The 18,982-nt window shown below is 49.4% G+C and overlaps 1 protein-coding gene across 1 annotated transcript in view; it reads right to left on the minus strand.

The window, feature by feature from the left end:
* Positions 1–18,982, minus strand: part of nrxn2b (neurexin 2b) — a 611,205-nt gene that overhangs the window by 97,682 nt on the left and 494,541 nt on the right. The window contains 1 exon segment of the mRNA XM_030338327.1: positions 10,081–10,262. Coding sequence (XP_030194187.1) covers positions 10,081–10,262 — 182 coding nt within the window.

The raw sequence follows: 18,982 nt of genomic DNA on the forward strand, positions 1-18,982 counted from the left end.
TTTTCTGGGAAAGGCCAAAAATGAATAATAGATGTTGAATTGGGGGAATATGGTGGAAAGAAAGGGGACGGGTCGCACACAGTGCAACGTGAATGCCACATGTCAGTCCCCATCAGGGCTAAGGGATCCCCTGGCCCTTGTCCAACACCAACATGGGAGACTGCAGCTACACTCCTGGTTTCCACTCTACACTTCCCTAGTCTTGCTTGGGACCTGGAGTGTGTAGAGTGTGTAGGCACAGAGGAGCCGCGAGCACTGTGAGCTAATGGGCTCCAAACTTTAAAAGGGAACGTTTAGCTTAGCTAAAGAGGGGCGAGAGTAGCAGTGGTTGCTATAAATAGGCACGTTTTCAACAAAAAACAAACAAGGAAACTCACTTTCGGCTGTATGTTTTTTGGTTCGGGTACAAAGACCAAGAGGTTTTTCTTTATCGATGCGGCCAGGTCCCCTCAAGGGACAAGTGAGAATATAAGTGTATGTGTGTGTGTTTGCGTGGTGTATGTATATAGTGTGTCTGTGTTTATCTACATATGTATGCATTTATGTATGTATTCGTGTATTCGTGTATGTGTGTGCGTGTGTGTGCTTTTTAGGTGCATGCATGCGTGTGTGATTGCGTGCGCGAGCGCTCGCCTTTGAGGTGATTGTGTGTACCCGCATCTATGCGTGTGTGTGTGTGTGTGTGTGTGTGTGTGTGTGTGTGTGTGTGTGCTACATAGCAGGGACATTTGGAACAGTGAGGACCCAAACCCCGGGAGACGGGAACACCCCCCCGGGAATGTCCACCGGAACCGGAACAATACGCCGGTTGGAGACTCTGCCCCACTTCCCCACCTGTATGTTGTTCAGACGCAGAGGCATAAATCACCCGCCTATCCTGTACTGCCCTCCTTTCATTCTCCCGCTCCTTCCTTCTTCTAATATTCCCTTTTCCTCCAGCATTCTGCTCTCTCGCGGCGCAGAGCCAGAGATTTCAGGGGCCGACATACCTATTATTTTTCTTCGTCTTCAGAGGAGTCTTTCTTGGCAGGGGCCCCTCATTCAAACCGCCGTGGCACACACAGAGAGAAAAAGGAAAAATAGCAAATAAATACAAAAATATAAGAACAAGGAGCGTAAGAGAAGCCAGTTGACTTGTGGGGGACTTGAAGTGAAATATATTTGAAAATCTAGGGGGTTAGGGGTAATTTGGTGGATTCTGCACCATGCATTATATTTTTTTCCTTTATGAATACAAATGGATTTTTTAAGTAGACTGCAAAGTCTTTTTTGAAGACACCATCCAAAGTACCTTATAGTGAATAAGATACATGTCATTCAAGTGCAGGTAGTGTGTTATAGTGCATCTTGCTCGAGGATGTCTGCCGTTTAGACTGCAGTGTTGGGGATTGAACCCAGTCACCGTTTCGGATTGGAGTCAAACACCCGCAGTATCCTATCCCTTGAGGGGGTGCAGTTGTTTAGCCGGTTGGTAATTCACTGTGGAAGTTAACCGAAATAACAGCTAGATGTATAGTGCGCTCCGATGCACAGCCTTCAGCAGGTGTCTGCTGGTCCCTGGTTCCTTGGGGCATCGCATGAGGCCGAACCCTTCTGTATTACAATACATTACGGGCCCAGGGACAGCAGGCGAGAGTAACCCTGGCCTTTGGGACTCCCCCTGAACAGGGAAGGTGAGCACGGCTGAACGGTGGTGCAGCCTCTCTCTCTCTCTCTCTCTCTAGATAAGTTAAAGAGAGAAGAAGGGAGAGAGGGACTGCTTATTTTCCACTCAGGGACTCTTATTTTCCAATCCTCACCCTCATCCTTCTGTCTCTGTCTATCTCGCTCTCTCACAAGGGAAAGAGAGGGCTACTTTAACGAGAGAGAAACACAAATACTTAAACAGAGAGCGAGAGAGAGAGCGAGACAGAGCGAGAGCGAGAGAGAGAGAGAGACACAGAGACAGACACGGATACCGAGAGAGACAGAGAAAGATGCAGAGACAGAGATAGAGACAGATACCCAGAGACAGATACAAATACTTAAACAGAGAGAGACAGACAGAGACAGAGAGATAGAGAGAGAGAGAGAGAGAGAGAGAGAGAGAGAGAGAGAGAGAGAGAGAGAGAGAGAGAGAGAGAGAGAGAGAGAGAGAGAGAGAGAGAGAGAGAGAGAGAGAGAGGGAGAGAGAGAGAGAGAGAGAGAGAGAGAAGGCTGGGGACTTAGAAGACACAAGTACCAGTAGAGAATAAAGAAGAGGGAGCCCTGCCTGGCTGATTATCCTATAAGGCTCACCTGAATCCAGTACACACACTCTCTCCCTCGCACACTAATAGCTTATTGATTCTAAACCTACACCCCACCCCTCCTCTCCCCCACAGCCCTCTGCACAGAGAGCTGGCCTCTGATAGGACGACAGAGCGACAGACCCAAGGAACCATAGGCACTGTGACCAGAGATTGGCGTTTAAAGAGCTCATTTCGTTTGCGAACCAGCATCTGGATATATGGTATATAAGTGTTACATTGATTGTATAGTATAATGCACCACTTCAAGACACAACAATTTACATTTCATACAGAGTGAAGTTTTATGCGCCAAGTTATTTGCATATGAAGTCAACGCAAGAGTATGCAATTTAACTTTTGTTATCCTCTGTGATTGTATTCTTGGCTTGTGGCTATTACTATTAGTGGGGTTTCAGAACTTTCAGAATCTTTTGCATTTTCTGCATTAGAGAATGCTTATATTACCTGCATTAGACTCATCACTAGCTGCGGCACAGGGAATAGTGGGCAGCCCTTTTAACTGTCCTCGGATCCTACATGGGTTCGTAAACCTTAGGAATAGATATATATATGAATGAGGCAGATACAATTTATACGACTCTGCGGCATTCACTCATCTTTCAACATAACCTCTAATCTATAATCTAAAGATATATTCTCATGCAGCAGCAAGTTTAGCTCCATAGTCCAGTGGTAATCTGAATCAGAGCCAATCAAATCAAAACCACAACTAATACCAGGGTCCACCACCAGGGGGTACCATGCACTGAACCTGCTGCAGCGACAGCCAGGGGCTGGATGGCTGGTGGACCAGGTGAGGGGGGGGGGGTGTCAGTGTGCCTTGTCTTCACCCAACATGAAGCCCCTCAGCTGGGGAAGGAAGGCGGTGCAGACGGGGGCAGGTGTGAGTCGGGCTCTCTCCCCCTCGCTGTCATCCCCCCTCCCGCCTCACCGGTGTGTGGGAGGGGGGCGGTGGTGGGGGGTAGGGGGGTGGAATTCATTAGCAGCTCGAAGTTGAGAGGAATAATCGATGGGGCTGTCACGCACCTGCTTGTTGGGCCAGAGCGAGCAAGAGAGCGAGAGAGGGAACGACACTGAGAGAGAGAGAGAGAGAGAGAGAGAGAGAGAGAGAGAGAGAGAGAGAGAGAATGAGAGAGAGAGAGAGAGAGAGCGAGTGTGCGAGAGAGAGAGCGAGCGAGAGAGAGCGAGAGAGCCAGGGGCCCTGCCAGATCCACCAGGGCCCCTATCTCGTTACCGGGAGGCCCCACTCTCCTCCGCTTGGCCGACGCATTCATCACCGTGACGCCGCCGTCATTCGCCCTCCCTCTCTCCCTCCCCTTCCTTCCTTCCCTCCCTCCCTCCCTCCCTCCCTCCCTCCCTCCCTCCACACACACACCCCTAGCAACCTCCGCTCCCAACACCTCCGCCCCGATGCGGCGCCATTCCGCTTTTCTTCCCTTTCGTCTTGTTGTCCCGGCGATGACGGGGCCGAAGCCGTTTGTTAGGAGCTGACACGTCAGCTCCGCCGCCCCCACAGCATGCTCGTTTGAGGCGAGCGAGGAGAGGTAGGGGGAGGAGGCGGGGGGGGGGGGGGGGTGATGGATGCTTAAGTGAGGCATGGAAAGGGGGAGAGAGAGAAAGACAGCAATGGCGTGGGAACGTGGCCGGGGCTGCCCTTGTAAATCTCCGGGTGGACACGCGCGCAGCGCGGGCTAATCATAGCGACGTGGCGGGCGTGGTGATTGATGCGGGGGTGCCGCCGTGTTTGTTTATGAATAATTTTCGCCTCGGCGGGGTTTGTTTGTTTGGTGCGTCTGTGCGTGTCCGTGGGCAAGAGAGAGAGAGAGAGAGAGAGAGAGAGAGGGAGAGAGAGAGAGAGAGAGACATGAAAATAAATATGAAAGGCAAAAAAAAGATAAATAAGGGAAAGAAAAGGGAAAGTAAAGAAAAAAGACACTTGACCCTTGTGTAATGAATAAATACATATGAAATACAGATGCCCATGGAAAAGCCTGATCAAAATCAAGAGGACATTCCAGAGGACTGGGCTGCAGCTCATCTATTTGCTGGTGCTCTCAAACAATATTCAACCAACAAGTGAATAAGCCCGTGAATTCAGAAAGAATTCTTCTCTTATTACCTTTTCAAGCCTAAATCATTTGTATCAGTAGTGGGGGCGTGTGTGTGCTTCTGTGAGTCTGTGTGGGTGGAATGACACCTGACCCAGGCATTTAAATAAAGACTCTCTGAGTGTTCTTAATTGACGCAAACAGATCATGGTCCTTGAAATTAAAACTATTTAGTGCTGATATTAATGTCCCAGCTCGTTAATAAAGGATGAGTAAAACACTAGCGACAGTTCAGATTAAATAATAGGTATGAAAATCTTTGGAATCATTTAGCTCATGATTCCCAGAAGGGGGGAATAATCCAAGAATGAACCATTTGCTAATAGCAGCCCTTAGCTGGCTGCTAAGCCAATTATCAAAAGTTAACAAACCACAAAGTACCACCAAATCAACAATGTCCCCCAAAATAAACAGCTCCAACAGTCCCGTTGGCTCTCCTTAGCGAACGTCTTGGCAAAAGTCTCCGCAAGGACACCTCTTGTGCCGCCCCGGCTAGACAGACGACTGTCCGCACGGTCACGCCTGCGACTGTCTGGGGTCTGACTCAGATGCCCTCCCTCTAGCCAACGTTTACGACGTGCAAGCCTTCCGCCACAATGTCAATGCGGTGTATGTACCAACCCTAATTTCACACGCTTTCTGGGAATTATTAATACAATTAAATAAATGTATATTTTCATGTATGTGCAGATACATAGTTCTGACTGGCATCCTGGCTCTGTCTGAGACCGAGAAGGGGGAGGGGTTCTACAACGACATTCGGGGTTGCTAAGCGACAGATAGAGTAGTCGAGGGAGAGGGTTTGTTTGATCCAAAATGGAGTATAGAGAGGTAAAGGAAAAGGGGAGGGAGGGAGACAGAGAGAGTCTTGTCGCACAGAGACCGGCGTTGCTGTGAACATCTGTTTTCTGGCTGGCCGTCGCTGTCCCCGTCTGTTTGTTTGCATAAAATATCGGAGAAAATAACCGCGTCAATTTACAACGTGCCACGTCCTGCTTCCAAATTGATTTCAAAGCCAATTAAAAGCAACAAACATCCTTTTTTTGGGGTTTCAAAGAGTTCAAAGCTAATTAAAAGCGACAGACAACAGCCCTTTTTCTTTTGGAGAACATTTCAATTGTTTGCAAGAGTTCCAATTGGCTGCTTGTGTGCTTGACAACTTGACCCCGCCTTCTTCGGCGCTAACACATGGAAGACCAAGCCAATTAGGTGATCATTCATCCGATCTGTCAAAGGTTCAAACCCGTCTCGCCGGGGAGCTCCCATTGAAACATTAACCGTTGGCATCAATGACATAGCTTTTTCCCCAGGACTTCACAAATCAGGGGCCTTGCATGAAACAAACCATCCTATTACGACCACCTGAATGTCCCTGACTAAATCCAGAGGGCTTCCGTTCTTTTTGAGTGTCCTCTCCTTCGTTCTTCTGGCTCGGGGAGGCCCCCCCTCTATCAGAGAGCATGATATAGGGCACCAGCTCCCGGGCATTACGGGGTCCAATTTGTGTTAGATTTTCGTGCTTGACGAGAGGCAGAGGGCCCAATTAATGAGGGAGGGGGACTGGGGGTGGACTCATTCTGAAAAAGTGCATGTGTGTGTGTGTGTGTGTGTGTGTGTTGGGGGGGGGGGGTGGGTGGGAGTGGGGGGGTGAGACGTGGGCGGCCAAATTAAATGTAATTGTGATGGGAGCCCAGGTGCCATAGGGCCGACGTGTCTGAGGCACTGATGTAGAGAGAGGGAGAGAGAGAGGGAGAGAGAGAGAGAGAGAGAGAGAGAGAGAGAGAGAGAGAGAGAGAGAGAGAGAGAGAGAGAGAGAGAGAGAGAGAGAGAGAGAGAGAGAGAGAGAGAACAAGACACGGTGGCGAGGGAATGAGAGATTTTGGAAGGTGAGAGAACGAGAACGAGAGACAGAGAGAGAGTGAGCAGGAGACGGAGAGTGTGTGTATGTTTGTGTGTGTTTGTGTGTGTGTAGGAGGAGGGAGTATGGGAATAAAGCAGGTGGAAGAGCGAGAACAAATGGGCGAGAGACACAGATAGGACAGAGAGGAGAGAGAGGGACGAGGGAATTAGGGAGTGAATTTAAGACATACGATAGAAAGGGAGAGGGATGGAGGAGAGGGATGGTTTACAAAGAGGGAGGGGGGGGGGGGAGTGATCGACAGCTAGACGCTAGAGTTCATCTGTGAACCGGGGGCAGAGAGAGGGAGAGAAGTACCTCTAGACGAGAATGACTTCATAAAAAATATCAGACATTTTGTTGAGCTTTACGCACCACACCTATAAATGTAATGGCTGAAGAGTGAATGGGTAGCCATCTTTGTTTTGTTTTCTTCTCCTGCCCCAGTACTTTTTCTGTTGTGGAAGGAGACAATTAACAATTGATGTTCCATTTTCTGAAGGTAAGAGTTCGTTTTGTTGAGTTCTGTAGTTTAGACGCAAATATCAATATTTTATTAAATCGCTTAACTAGTAGGAGTTCGAAGTCCATATTTCCTGACTCACAGGAATGATTTTTTTTTTTTCATGGAGCAGAGATGAATAAAAAATACAGCCGCAATAAAACAAGCCACATCCGAGTACATTAAATAATACTGCATCTCCGCCAAGGCACACAATCAGGGATTTCAAATCAAAGATAATCCATTTTCTCCTCCAATCTACATCTAACGGGGCTTAAAACTGAGTCTAAAAGAGGCAATGACCTTTAAAGTTCACCAACGTTTGAGACGGCTCCCTCCCTGAAGAACGTACGCTCTGGCCCAGTACCTGGGAGGTGGTGCAATGCATTGCTCGTGTGTACACTGAAAACTACAATTATTACCTACTTTTATCAGAGTTACACAATGACCCCCCCGTTACTGCTCTCTTGACCGCTACTTCCCCCTATCCCAGTTCTCATTTTAAGAGAATTATGCCTTCTGCCTTTAACTCATTCGGTCCATCATTCCTCTCTCTTGCTCTCCCTCCCCCTGCTGTTGGCCCGCTGAATCATCCGTCTCTCACTTTCCCTCTCGTCTCTCACTGAGTCTGTGTTTATTGGACTTCCTCTCGCCGTTATTTTTGTATTCTCTGCCTTGCTGTCAGTCAGCGAGTCAGTCTGTCCATTTCTCCCCGCTCTCACTGTCTTTCTTATAGTTATTCTGTCTCTATACGTCCCTGTGTCTCTCACCGTCTTTGATTCATTCCGTCTCGCTCTTTCTCTCTATCCGTATGCCCCGTCTCTCTCTCTCTCCCTCCCTCCCTCCCTCCCTCCCTCCCTCCCTCCCTCCCTCCCTCCCTCTCTCTCTCTCTCTCTCTCTCTCTCTCTCTCTCTCTCTCTCTCTCTCTCTCTCTCTCTCTCTCTCTCTCTCTCTCTCTCTCTCTCTCTCTCTCTCTCTCAATCTTTTTCTCTCTCTCTCACCTCTCTCCCTTTTACCCTCTACATCTCTATCTCCCCCCTCCCCCCCCATTTCCCTTGCTGACACAATCTATTTCTGCCTCTCCATATATCTATCTCTCCCCCCCACCCTCTCCATCTCCCCTAAGAGAACACTGGATGGGCATGGTCCCAAGGGTCAGAGGTCAACTGTGTTCTTGTCGCCCGCGGGCACCGGCAGACCAAGCAAATTGGGGTCATAAAGGCGGGGATTGCAATGGTGGCTGGCACACATATGTTCACGCACACAGACACACACAGTACATACACACACACACGAGTACTCGCGCAGAAATGCACACATGCACACACACACGCATGCGACTCACTGTCGCGCAGCAACACACCGATGCTTACACATAGCGAGGACTCACACACTGCCACGCGCTCCTGCCACACACTGGTAGAACAGCAAATAGATGTGCGCAAATGGAGGGATGATTGATGGACATGGGCGGGATAAGATTGCACACATCAAAAAGGCTTTTAGAGAATCCACCAGACAACAAGAAATCATTTTGGAGTCTGTACCAACACAAACCTCTGAGTGGTGGTGTGTGTGTGTGTGTGTGTGTGTGTGTGTGTGTGTGTATAGTAATGTGTGTGTGTAGGTGTGTTCATGTGCTGCATGTGTATCGGTTTGGTGTGTGTGTGTGTGAGAGAATGTGTGTCTGTTTGTACGTGTGTATGTAGCAATGTGTGTGCGTGTGTGTGTGTGTGTGTGTGCGTTGCATATGCATCGGATTTGCGCGCGTGCGCGTGTGTGTGACGTAACGTGTGCATGCTTACATGCGTGTGTGTGTGTGTATACGTGTGTGTGTCGTATATTGTAACAAGCAGGCTTGAGCTGTATGTGCGCAGCATGAGCATGTACATATCCGTGCTCTTAGATTAATGACACCATTAGCCGTCACCAGGTCGGGCCTGGGCAGGGTAATTAAGACAAAAGCAGCCGTTAGAAGATCAGCCCTCGCTGAGCGAATGAGCGGGGTGACGCCACAGAGCATGAGAGGAGGAGGAGGAGAGGAGGAGGAGGTGACAGACACCGCCCGGCGAATCTCCGGGAGCCCCTTAATCGCCATTTAAAGTTGTCACCGGGGCTCTGGCTTTTTAAAACAGACGTTTCCCTCCCGCTAATATGAGCGTGATAACGTGGGAGATGGAGATGAGGGCTAATGACGTGCAGGCTGGAGGTCAAAAGGGAGACACCGGGAGGAATGGCCCCACCGTCGACAGAGAGATGGCGCCACGTTTACTAATGGCTTTTCTTCTCTCTCTCTCTCTCTCTCTCTCTCTCTCTCTCTCTCTCTCTCTCTCTCTCTCTCTCTCTCTCTCTCTCTCTCTCTCCTTCTGTTTTGCCTCCCTCTCATCATTTAGTCGCCCTTAATAGCAGGTTTTCTACACCTACACCCACCCAACGCAGCTCTTAGAGTCCAGTTTAGCGCTGAACTACGCCCGCTACCTCTCAGTCTGCAACCCCCCTGTCAAGCCAAGTGCCAGCCCAGGCCCCTGATGGCTGTCCTGTGTCGAACGCTGTCCCCTCCTCCTAACCACCCTCCATCTCGCTCTACCTGACAATCTTCTCATTTCCTTTTATTACCGACAACAACGCTCAGAGCGCGAGCCATACCTTTACTGGCGCCTCGGTCAGACATACAACACACATCTTGTTCTCCTATGAAGGCACTCTGTGGTTTCACCACCTCTCCTTTGCTTTTCTTTTCCTCGCAAACGTGCTTCTCTGTGTATTTTACTTTAATCACAGATCCCCAATTCGTTCTCTGGACACCTTCTTTTTAATGTCTCTGCCTCTTCTTTCCTTCTCCCTTTCTTTCTCCCTTTCTCTCTTTCTTTCTTTCTTTCTTCCCAATTCTCTCACTCCTGTCCCGGGTTCCCTTGTCCCCTTTGTGGAACTGTTTCACCATGCTCAGCGGCAAGATGAGACTCCTCACTCATACACAAATTAAAAATAGAAATAAATCAAATCAAAGTTCCTTGTACTGATGCATCGCTTTTCAAGGCGCTTTGTATGGGGATTGTGTGTGTGTGCGTGTACGTGTATGCGTATGGGTGCAAGCATTTGTGTATGAGGTTTATAACATTAAGCAGCATCCACCCGGGTAATGAGAGGCTCTCACACACCAGCAATCACAGTGGAGAGGTGGGGGGGGGCGATCACAACAGCGGACTCCCCCAAACCACCCTACACTCACCGACAAGACCTTCACACTCCCAACCCCGTGCAGGACCCCCGGGTGTAGCTTACTATGTGGAGCTCCAGGTAGTCTCCCAGTCCCTTGGCGCTCTCTACCCTGACCAGTACGGCCTCCTTCAGCTGCGTGCTGAAGCCCACGGCCAGCCGGTCGGCCCGCGTGCTCGGCCGGTCGTTGGGGGGCCAGGTGTAGGTGATGAGGGCTCCGCCACGACCGAAGATGTAGGTCGTCCCAGCTGCGCGAAAAAGGGGGGAGGAAAATGTTAGCACGGCGATTTATTTTTATTAATTTATTGCTTTATTTGCCAGGGAGGATTCATATTTATGACCATTTAAAAAACATTTAAATGGTCTAGAATTAGTAAAAAATAACTACTTTTCATCTGCTCACAGAGAGCGAATGGTAGAAACGTGAGGCTGGGTCAATAAATACAGATGTCAGCATGATGATGAGGGATGATCCATAAAGGTATGGATAATGGATAATGGTTACGGAGAACGGTGTTAGCATGATGCGCTAACAGAGAGCGATGACGGCATGATGGCGCTATCGAGTTAATTACAGACACTAATTACATTGCATGACGCTAACTGAAAATGATATTAGCCTGGTATGTTAACAAACTAAATGAAGTCATTCGTACAAATATGGATTTACAAACACAGGAAGAAGAGAAGGGGATATTTGCCCGATATGCGAGGGGAGGGCAATGTTAGCAAAAGGATGCTAATGGGGTGTTAGCTTGTTAACAGTTAGCATGATGGTGCTAACTGACTAAATCCAGAAACACAAATAAGAATCCACAGACATCAACAGCAAAAAATTATCGGAGCTTGATGCTCTTAACAGGTAATGATCACACAAACACTTTCTCCGTTCAATTTGGAACACAATCTTCCAGAAAAAGAAACAAACAAATCGCACAAGCACAACCCAACAAACCGACCCAAAACCACTCATCGAGTTTCCCAGCACTGGGCTCTTACTTTCTATGAGTGTCAATGATATATTCCTTCAATTTGTATAATCAACCAAGTCGAAGAAAGCCCCCCCCCCCCCCCCCCCCCCGCAGTCCAAGTTTGAATAGCATCACTTATGAGTTATGGACTTGGTGGGGCTCCAAGTTGGGGGGGGGGGGGGGGGGGGGGGGGGGTTGGGGGTGGGGGTGGTCTCGTTTGTTGGCAAAGCACGTTGAGAACACGCCAGACCCCTCCCCACCCCGGCGCTCTGTCTATCTCTCACTGGCTTCTGGCTGGCTCATGGGAAATCACACACACACACACACACACACACACACACACACACACACACACACACACGCACACACACACACACACACACACACACACACACACACACACACACACACACACACACACACACACACAAAGACAAACACACACACACACACACACACACAGACTGACGCACACACACGCACACACCGACACAGACACACACACACAGACAGACAGACTGACACACGCACACACTCCTAGCCAATAAAGATCATCTGACCGTCGATGGTGCCGCTGTACCTGTGTCGTCCATCCTCACACCCTCTAACTCTTGTCATCCACTCCTCTTTACAACGTGCTATTAAAGCTGCAATACGTCATATTTCAACTAGCTTGTACCTTGGAATGACCTGGAGATATGCTCTAGTCAATGCTGTTCAATAGAGATTTTAATAATGTTATCAATAAAACCACCCCCTATAACGGGTTCTACAAATAAAAGATCTAGTCAGGGTGTTCCTCTCTATCTGTTTACAATAATCGTAATATCAACAACCACGAAAGCCCTCCCACTGACGCCACCAAGCTAACCAAGCTACGCCAGCTCATGACACACCGTTGCACAGCCATTGGAACAAGAACATTGTTTCTGAGTTTAGGAGGGGTCATGTAGCATCTTGAGGGGGCAAGTATGGGTAAGGGGGCATCTTGAGGGAGCAGGTAGGGGTTAAGGGGCATCTTGAGGGGGCAGGTAGGGGTTAGGGGGCATCTTGAGGGAGCAGGTAGGGATTAATTAGTATCTTGAGGGAGCAGGAAGGGGTTAGGGGGCATCTTGAGGGGGCAGGTCGGGGTTAGGGGGCATCTTGAGGGGGCAGGTAGGGGTTAGGGGGCATCTTGAGGGGGCAGGTAGTGGTTAGGGGGCATCTTGAGGGGGCAGGTAGTGGTTAGGGGGCATCTTGAGGGGGCAGGTAGTGGTTAGGGGGCATCTTGCTCAAGGATCCCCCCAGATTAGACTGCAGCTATCGTTTGGATTGAAACCAGAGCCTTTGGCTGGGAGACTAACACCCGTAACACTAGACTATCCTAGCCCCTCTCCTACTGCCTTAACACCGAGTTGCTTCCACTTCCCCCCCCCCCCAAGTCCAACGTCTTTATCTTCATTGCAATCATATACCTGATCAGGTTATTGGGCAGGGATGGGGGCAGAAAACAATTGAAGTTATCCAGGAATACTTGATTGAAGATGGGTTGGGGGGGGGGGGGGGGGGGGACATTTGATCTTTGCAGTCACACGGGACCTCAGCCACCTTTCAATCATGTGTCAGGTGATCAATGGCGCTGTTGAGTCCGTTCAGGTCAGCTCTATTCCTCCAGTCCTTAACCCCCGGTTACAGTCTGAAAGGCCTTCGAAGGCTCCACATTAAACCACATGCTCTGCACCCTAAGCCCGGGGGGGGGGGGGACAGAAGAGGGATCCCTCCTTCCAGAGACATTAATTGCATTTGGTTAAAGTATATATATGACAAACGTCCAACATCTACATCTCATTCCACCGCCGATCGGACCAGGACCGAAGCAGCGTCGAGTCAAATCAAATATAGAGCGGGTCGTTGATTCAGGGGGTTTAATTAACTCTGAATATTAATTACGACAGTGTCGCTTCATTTAAAAAAGTCTCTGCATTTACCGTCTCTGCAAAGTAATTGACGTTCTCAAGCTTCAATCACCGCCGCCGCCGCCTGCCTGGGCCACGTTCTCCTGGGTTGTTCCGTTGCTAAGCGAAGACGCACAGAGCGGATGGCTCTGGATACTGCCCGGGCAGGTCTGCCCCTATATGAGGGCTAACACGTGTTGAGTGCTGCTATGGTGGTTGACTTTGGTATGCTTGCCAGTGGGGAGAAGCAGCAGACGGTGGGATATGATGGGATGTCATTTACAAGATAACTTTGGAGTTCTCCCCCCCCCCCCCCATCGGTGGTCTTCCTTCGTCCTACCCTACCTAAACCCCTGTAGAGGGCCAAGGTGTTCGCCGGCTTACAGTTAGGCCCAGGTAGACAAGCTACCAGCTGCTTTGAATACCACACGCAGGTGTGTGTGTGTGTGTGTGTGTGTGTGTGTGTGTAATATGCACCTTCTACTCCCCCGCGGCGGCGCGCTAGGTGACGCGGTGCGAGAGGCGCGGCTGTGCTAATGAGCACCGCTGACATGACGAATGGTGAGCGGCTGGTACCGCCGCTGCGGCAGTTAGCGGCTCGCATGGTAGCCTGGTTATACAGCTGTGGGGGGCCAGAGGCTAACGCCGAAGCTAACAACGAGGCAGGGGCTAGGGAGAAGGCTAGGGAGATGCAACAGACAGATGCCTAGGAGGAGCCAGATACTAAGTAAGAGGCTAAGAAATAGGGAGGAGCTATGTTAGGGGGAGGGCTAGATTCTAAAGACAAAGCTCAGGAATGGCTAGAAGAATAGGGACCAATTTAAAGGAGAAAAAGTAGTTGGAATAGACCAAACAAAAACAAAGAGGCTAAGGGTAAGGAAGAGACAGATGCTTAATAATACACATATGCTTAGGAAGAGACAGGTTCTCAATAAAATACAGATACTAAATAAGAAACATGGTTTACTGTAAACAAGATGCTTAGGTAGAGAAACATGCTAAGTAAGAGACGTATGCTGAGGTTAAGGCAGAAGCTAGGGTAAGGGCTGATAAGACAAAGAGTGAGGCTTAGGGGAAAGCCCAGTCATACAGACTGATGGACAGGCAAGAGAGACCAACGATCAATGATCAGCACTTTCCCAGAGATCTTGGGAAAGAGCAGTGTGCGTATGTGTGTGTGTGTGTGTGTGTGTGTGTGTGTGTGTGTGTGTGTGTGTGTGTGTGTGTGTGTGTCTATGCACGCATTGGTGTGTTGCGTGTGTGCGTGTGTTGGTAGAGTTGATGCGTTGGGTGACAGCAAAAGTGAAGGCAGCGAGAGCGAGCGATACAGAGTGAGAAGGACTGAGAGAAGGAGTGAGAGCAACAACGAGACGCCGAGAACCAAAACAAAGCAAGTCACGGGGAAGTGGAGTGGAACACAGAGGTGTATATATATATAAACGCTCTGCATGTGTTACTGGGCCGTGTGCGTGGGGGTGCTTGCGGGGTGTGTCTGATTGCACCAGTGGGTATATCTGCTGCCTGCGCCCTCTTCCGAGAAGGGAAGCTCAACAGAGGAAATAGGGAATTCAGCATGCTTCTGCATCCTCTCCAACCCTCTCTGTCTCTGTCTCCCTCTCCCTCGTCGGCTGTTCCCCCCTGCTGAAAATGAGTCCAATTAAGCCACATTAAGAAGTTGTCGGCAGACAAAACAGCTGCTGTGGTATGGATTCCTGCGACCTTGGCACCGGCTGAACTCTAATCAGCCAATCAGAGTGCCCTCTGTCAGCAGAAACAACAGCAATGATGGCAACGCTCTGATGCACTTAAATTAATTTTCATAACTCCCCCCCCCCCCCTCCCTCCTGCCTCTCTCTCTCTCTCCCTCCCTCCACTCTTTCTTCCTCTCTTGCTCATTAATAAAAGAAAGGTAAATATTTATTACTTTGCCCCAATTAGCTCTGGCAGCGTTTGGACTTCTGCCGATCGATGTCAGGCCCCCCGAACAGAACTGCGGGCGTGGCGGCGTGGGCACGCCATGGATGATTCACAGTCTAGCCGGCCGCAGCCGTGGCCCCGTGATTATCTATATTTGCAGGGGGCTGGATGATTTGATTCGAGGACAAACATGTAATAAACAGATTTGTGTGTCTACCAGATATCGGAGGTGTGCGTGTGTGTGAAACTGTGTTGGTGTGTGTGTGTGTTTGTGCGGTTGAGGAGGGGTTAGACAATCAGATACGACGGGTGAATCACGCGGGGTAATGGAACAAAACACATCGATTCTGACTCCTCCGTATCTCTCGCCTCTCTGTTCCGTCCCCCGTCGCCTGCTCGTCCCTTTCCTGCAGAGTTTTTTTTTTTCCCGGGGAAATGTCATCCATCGTCTGGGACTGATGCTTTTGGCTAGAACCGCCACAGGTCCGTTTCCTCCTGCGGTTCTCGACCTTGCAGTCTTAAACTCTTAATTGTTGCTATTGAACGGAGACCAAAATCCTCCTAAATTGGATTTCCGTCATTAAAACAAGTGTTAAGACCGAGCAGTGACCGCGAGCCAAGAGTGGGAACGGTATAGTGTCGTGTCAGGGACGTATGATAAGAGCTGTAATCTCCGACGTGCGGTCGACGCTAAAGGCACCTCCCCACTTGAGGCTGTTATTTCTAGTAGTTCATTGCAGTTTCTCTGTCATCGCTCGCACAAGGCCATCCTTCAACCGAGGCCCAAGCTCTTGCTTGTCCCAACCCCATCGACCTGGGAAGACAGACACGGGGGGCCTGCCTTAAAGGGGCGGCGTCCCACGGAGAGAGAGAGAGAGACAGAGAAACCGCCTAAAAGTGTTCCACCGAGGGAAAGGTTGCTCCGTAAGGGAGCGACCGGACCTGGAGCGATCCTGACATTTTAAATCCTTCAAATTGCATTTGGGTCAGCGGTTAGTTGCCGCTATTATGGACATGCCAAAGGGCTGGAATGTCTGTTGGTCCTGACTGGGGTAGGAACATTTCACGCCACCACCACACGTGTTCACGGACTTTCTCTGTCTGCCGGTGAGGACAGGTGTTCCGAAGGACACTGGCGATAGCGATATGCCCTGAGCATCTGCTAACCTCCGTGTGCAAATTAAACAGACGGATTACAGTTGGATAGCCTTTTTTTCCCCCGGAGTTAGCGAGTCTAGACGTTGGAGGTTGTGGAGGTAAACAGACCGAGGACAAGACAAATAGCGGCATCTGAACAGTTTGTAGAATAAATCGAATGAAAAACACAAATAGCACAAGTATTCTTGTAGCCTGCTCTGTTAACAACATGGCTACCGTGGCGTTGTAGCGCAATATGTTCGTGGCCTGCTCTAGAATATACAGAATCAGAAAATGTATGAAAGAAATCAGTCGTGACGCGTGTGTGGTTGTCGTCACACATCCAGCTGGGGAGATGGAGATTATAACGGCTTCAGGGTTCAGGAGGCCAAAAAACGATGAACAGTTGATGACAGTCATTGGATCCACTCTGAAACCTTTGTTTTTCTCCTGGCAGGGCGCGATGCCAGTGAGTAGGTGTTTGCACTGAGTTCTCTGGATTGCCTGTCTTTATTTAAAACACAACTTACTATGAATCACTTTCTAAAAGACCGGTTCCCTCTCTTGACACACGGCTGATTCTAATCGCACCTAAGAAATCCCTTAAAAATACCCTTTTTAAAATTTGTTCAAAAAAGTCTAGCCATCCACCCATATTGCATTACTTGATGAACAATCCCAGACAAGTGACGAGCCCCCAGCGCTCCATAGCATGATTACATAAAAGAAAACACTACTGGTGGAGTGGCGGTAAAACCAAGGAACCATGTAGGGGGAGGGGGGAGGATGCATGTATATGTTTAGGGTGCATGTCATAAAGTGGGCAGCCTGAGGAAGCCTGATTAAAGTCCAATAAAGGGCGGATCTGCGAGGACCTTCCGGCTGCCAGGGAGGGAGAACATTAATGTACTGCCCACAAAACTCGGTGGAACACTTAGCGGACACTCTTATCCAAACGGTTAACTACTGCAGTTTATGGCGAACATGAGTTCAGCTCAATATTATACTATGAACCAGGGGGCGTAGGGTAGGGTGGGGGTTATGTGCTAACAGCTGCACCGTCCGGGTAGGGGCCGGGACTCCAAGCCAGAAAGGAGGGTTTGAACAGTCTATGCTGTAAGCCTCCTTGCCCCTATCTGCTAATGAAGGACACTGTGTATCCAAATTCACTGTGGGGCGCTTTAAATGAAAGCGTCTGATAAACGGCAGTATAAGAAGTCTGAACGAAATTCTGATACTGAAAAGTTCCCTTGTTGTTCACACATAAAGGCTTGTGATTAATGGTTCATACACCTTGGCAGGATAACTGAACAGATTCTAGAAGAACGGATCTAACTCTCAGAATGAGAGAGTAGTTTGTAGGTGTGCGTCGCCATGACGATAGCAAATGGGCAGCAGAGTTAGCCGTCTCGCCGGATGACAATAGTCCTTCGACCTTTCCTGATTCAATACCCACACCTGAGGAGTTGTGCCTGGAAAGTTTCCAAACTCAAAACAGGAGATATCAGCTACTGAGTTTTAATCAAGTGCTTTCTTTGCACATCAAATGGTGGATTCAAGGAGGTCAAGTTAAAGAAATAAATGTCTTTCCTCTTCAAGTGTTATCAGAAGCATGAGGACAATTGTTCCCCTTGTGACTTCACATGCAGACCAGGGCCTTCGAAAGCCAATCACAGTCTGAGTGGTGTTGATGCGATGGTAGATTGGACAGTAGGTAGCCAGGCATAAACTAAACAAGGCAGGTATGACATTCCGGTAAGGTACACAGGCACACGATCACAAGCTCACAACATGTTTGTGTTGACCGTGTTACACAAGCATTATAATTCAATAGTAAACAAACCTTCACACGATGCACTGCTACAGCCCGTACAACTCAGCCAATTCTCAGTCCATTTATAATAATAGGTGGCTAATGAAAAAGGCCAAACACAGATTAGGAAACATTTTAGCTTCACTCTGAGTCCCTGCTTCTCATAATTGTATTTTTATTAATCCGCCCCTGCTTTCAAAGGGAACGTATTCCCCACACACAAACGTTCACCTCACACACACTCAACTGAGAGAGAGACAGAGAGAGAGACAGAGAGAGCGGAAGAGAGAGAGAGAGAGAGAGAGAGAGAGAGACACAGACAGACACACAGACAGAAAGACAGAGAGGGAGAGAGAGAGGGAGAGAGAGAGAGAGAGAGAGAGAGAGAGAGAGAGAGAGAGAGAGAGAGAGAGAGAGAGAGACAGAGAGGGAGACAGAGAGAGAGGGAGAGAGAGAGAGAGAGAGAGAGAGAGAGAGAGAGAGAGAGAGAGAGAGAGAGAGAGAGAGAGAGAGAGAGAGAGAGACAGAGAGTCAGCCCAAGAGAGAGGGAGAGACAAAAAGGGAAGAAGCATTCGTCAGACAAAGCAAGACGGAGGGCGAGGCGTCGGGAGATAAAAAGTGAGAGAAGGGTCGGAGTGAAGAAACCTGGGGTGGGTCGGGGTGGGGGCGGGGGGGTGGGGGGGTCTGATAGGGCAGACAAGCCGCTAGGCACGTGGGTGTGGCGCGATAAGAGACGCGCGGGCGGAGGAAGAGGAGGTCCTTATCTGGTGGCACAGACACATTAAACAGGATCAGCTCCGAGGTCACACGGCCTGGTTCTCCACCTGAGTAACAGCACGCTGTCAGGGGGCGGGGGGCTGAGAGACAGTGTGTGTGTGTGTGGGTGGGTGTCAGAGGGAGACGAGTGTGTGCGGACGTTCGAGGCAGTCTTTGGATGAGTGAGAGAGAGACAGGGAGGGATGTGGGTTTGACCGCGGGTGTTTACTTGTGATCATGTTTGCGTGTGTGTGTGTGTGTGTGTGTGTGTGTGTGTGTGTGTGGGGGGGGTGTATAAAGGGGGGGGGGATTTGTGTCTATGTGCATGTTTAGGTGTAAAGGTTAGATGGTGTGCATACTGGAATACATTTTTTTGATGTGTGTGTGCGAATTATTGTGTGTACGTGTGTGTGCATGTGTTTGTGAGTGAGCGTGTGTGA

Source organism: Gadus morhua, chromosome 17 (assembly GCF_902167405.1).
Source record: "Gadus morhua chromosome 17, gadMor3.0, whole genome shotgun sequence".
In the NCBI taxonomy this organism is placed as follows: domain Eukaryota; kingdom Metazoa; phylum Chordata; class Actinopteri; order Gadiformes; family Gadidae; genus Gadus; species Gadus morhua.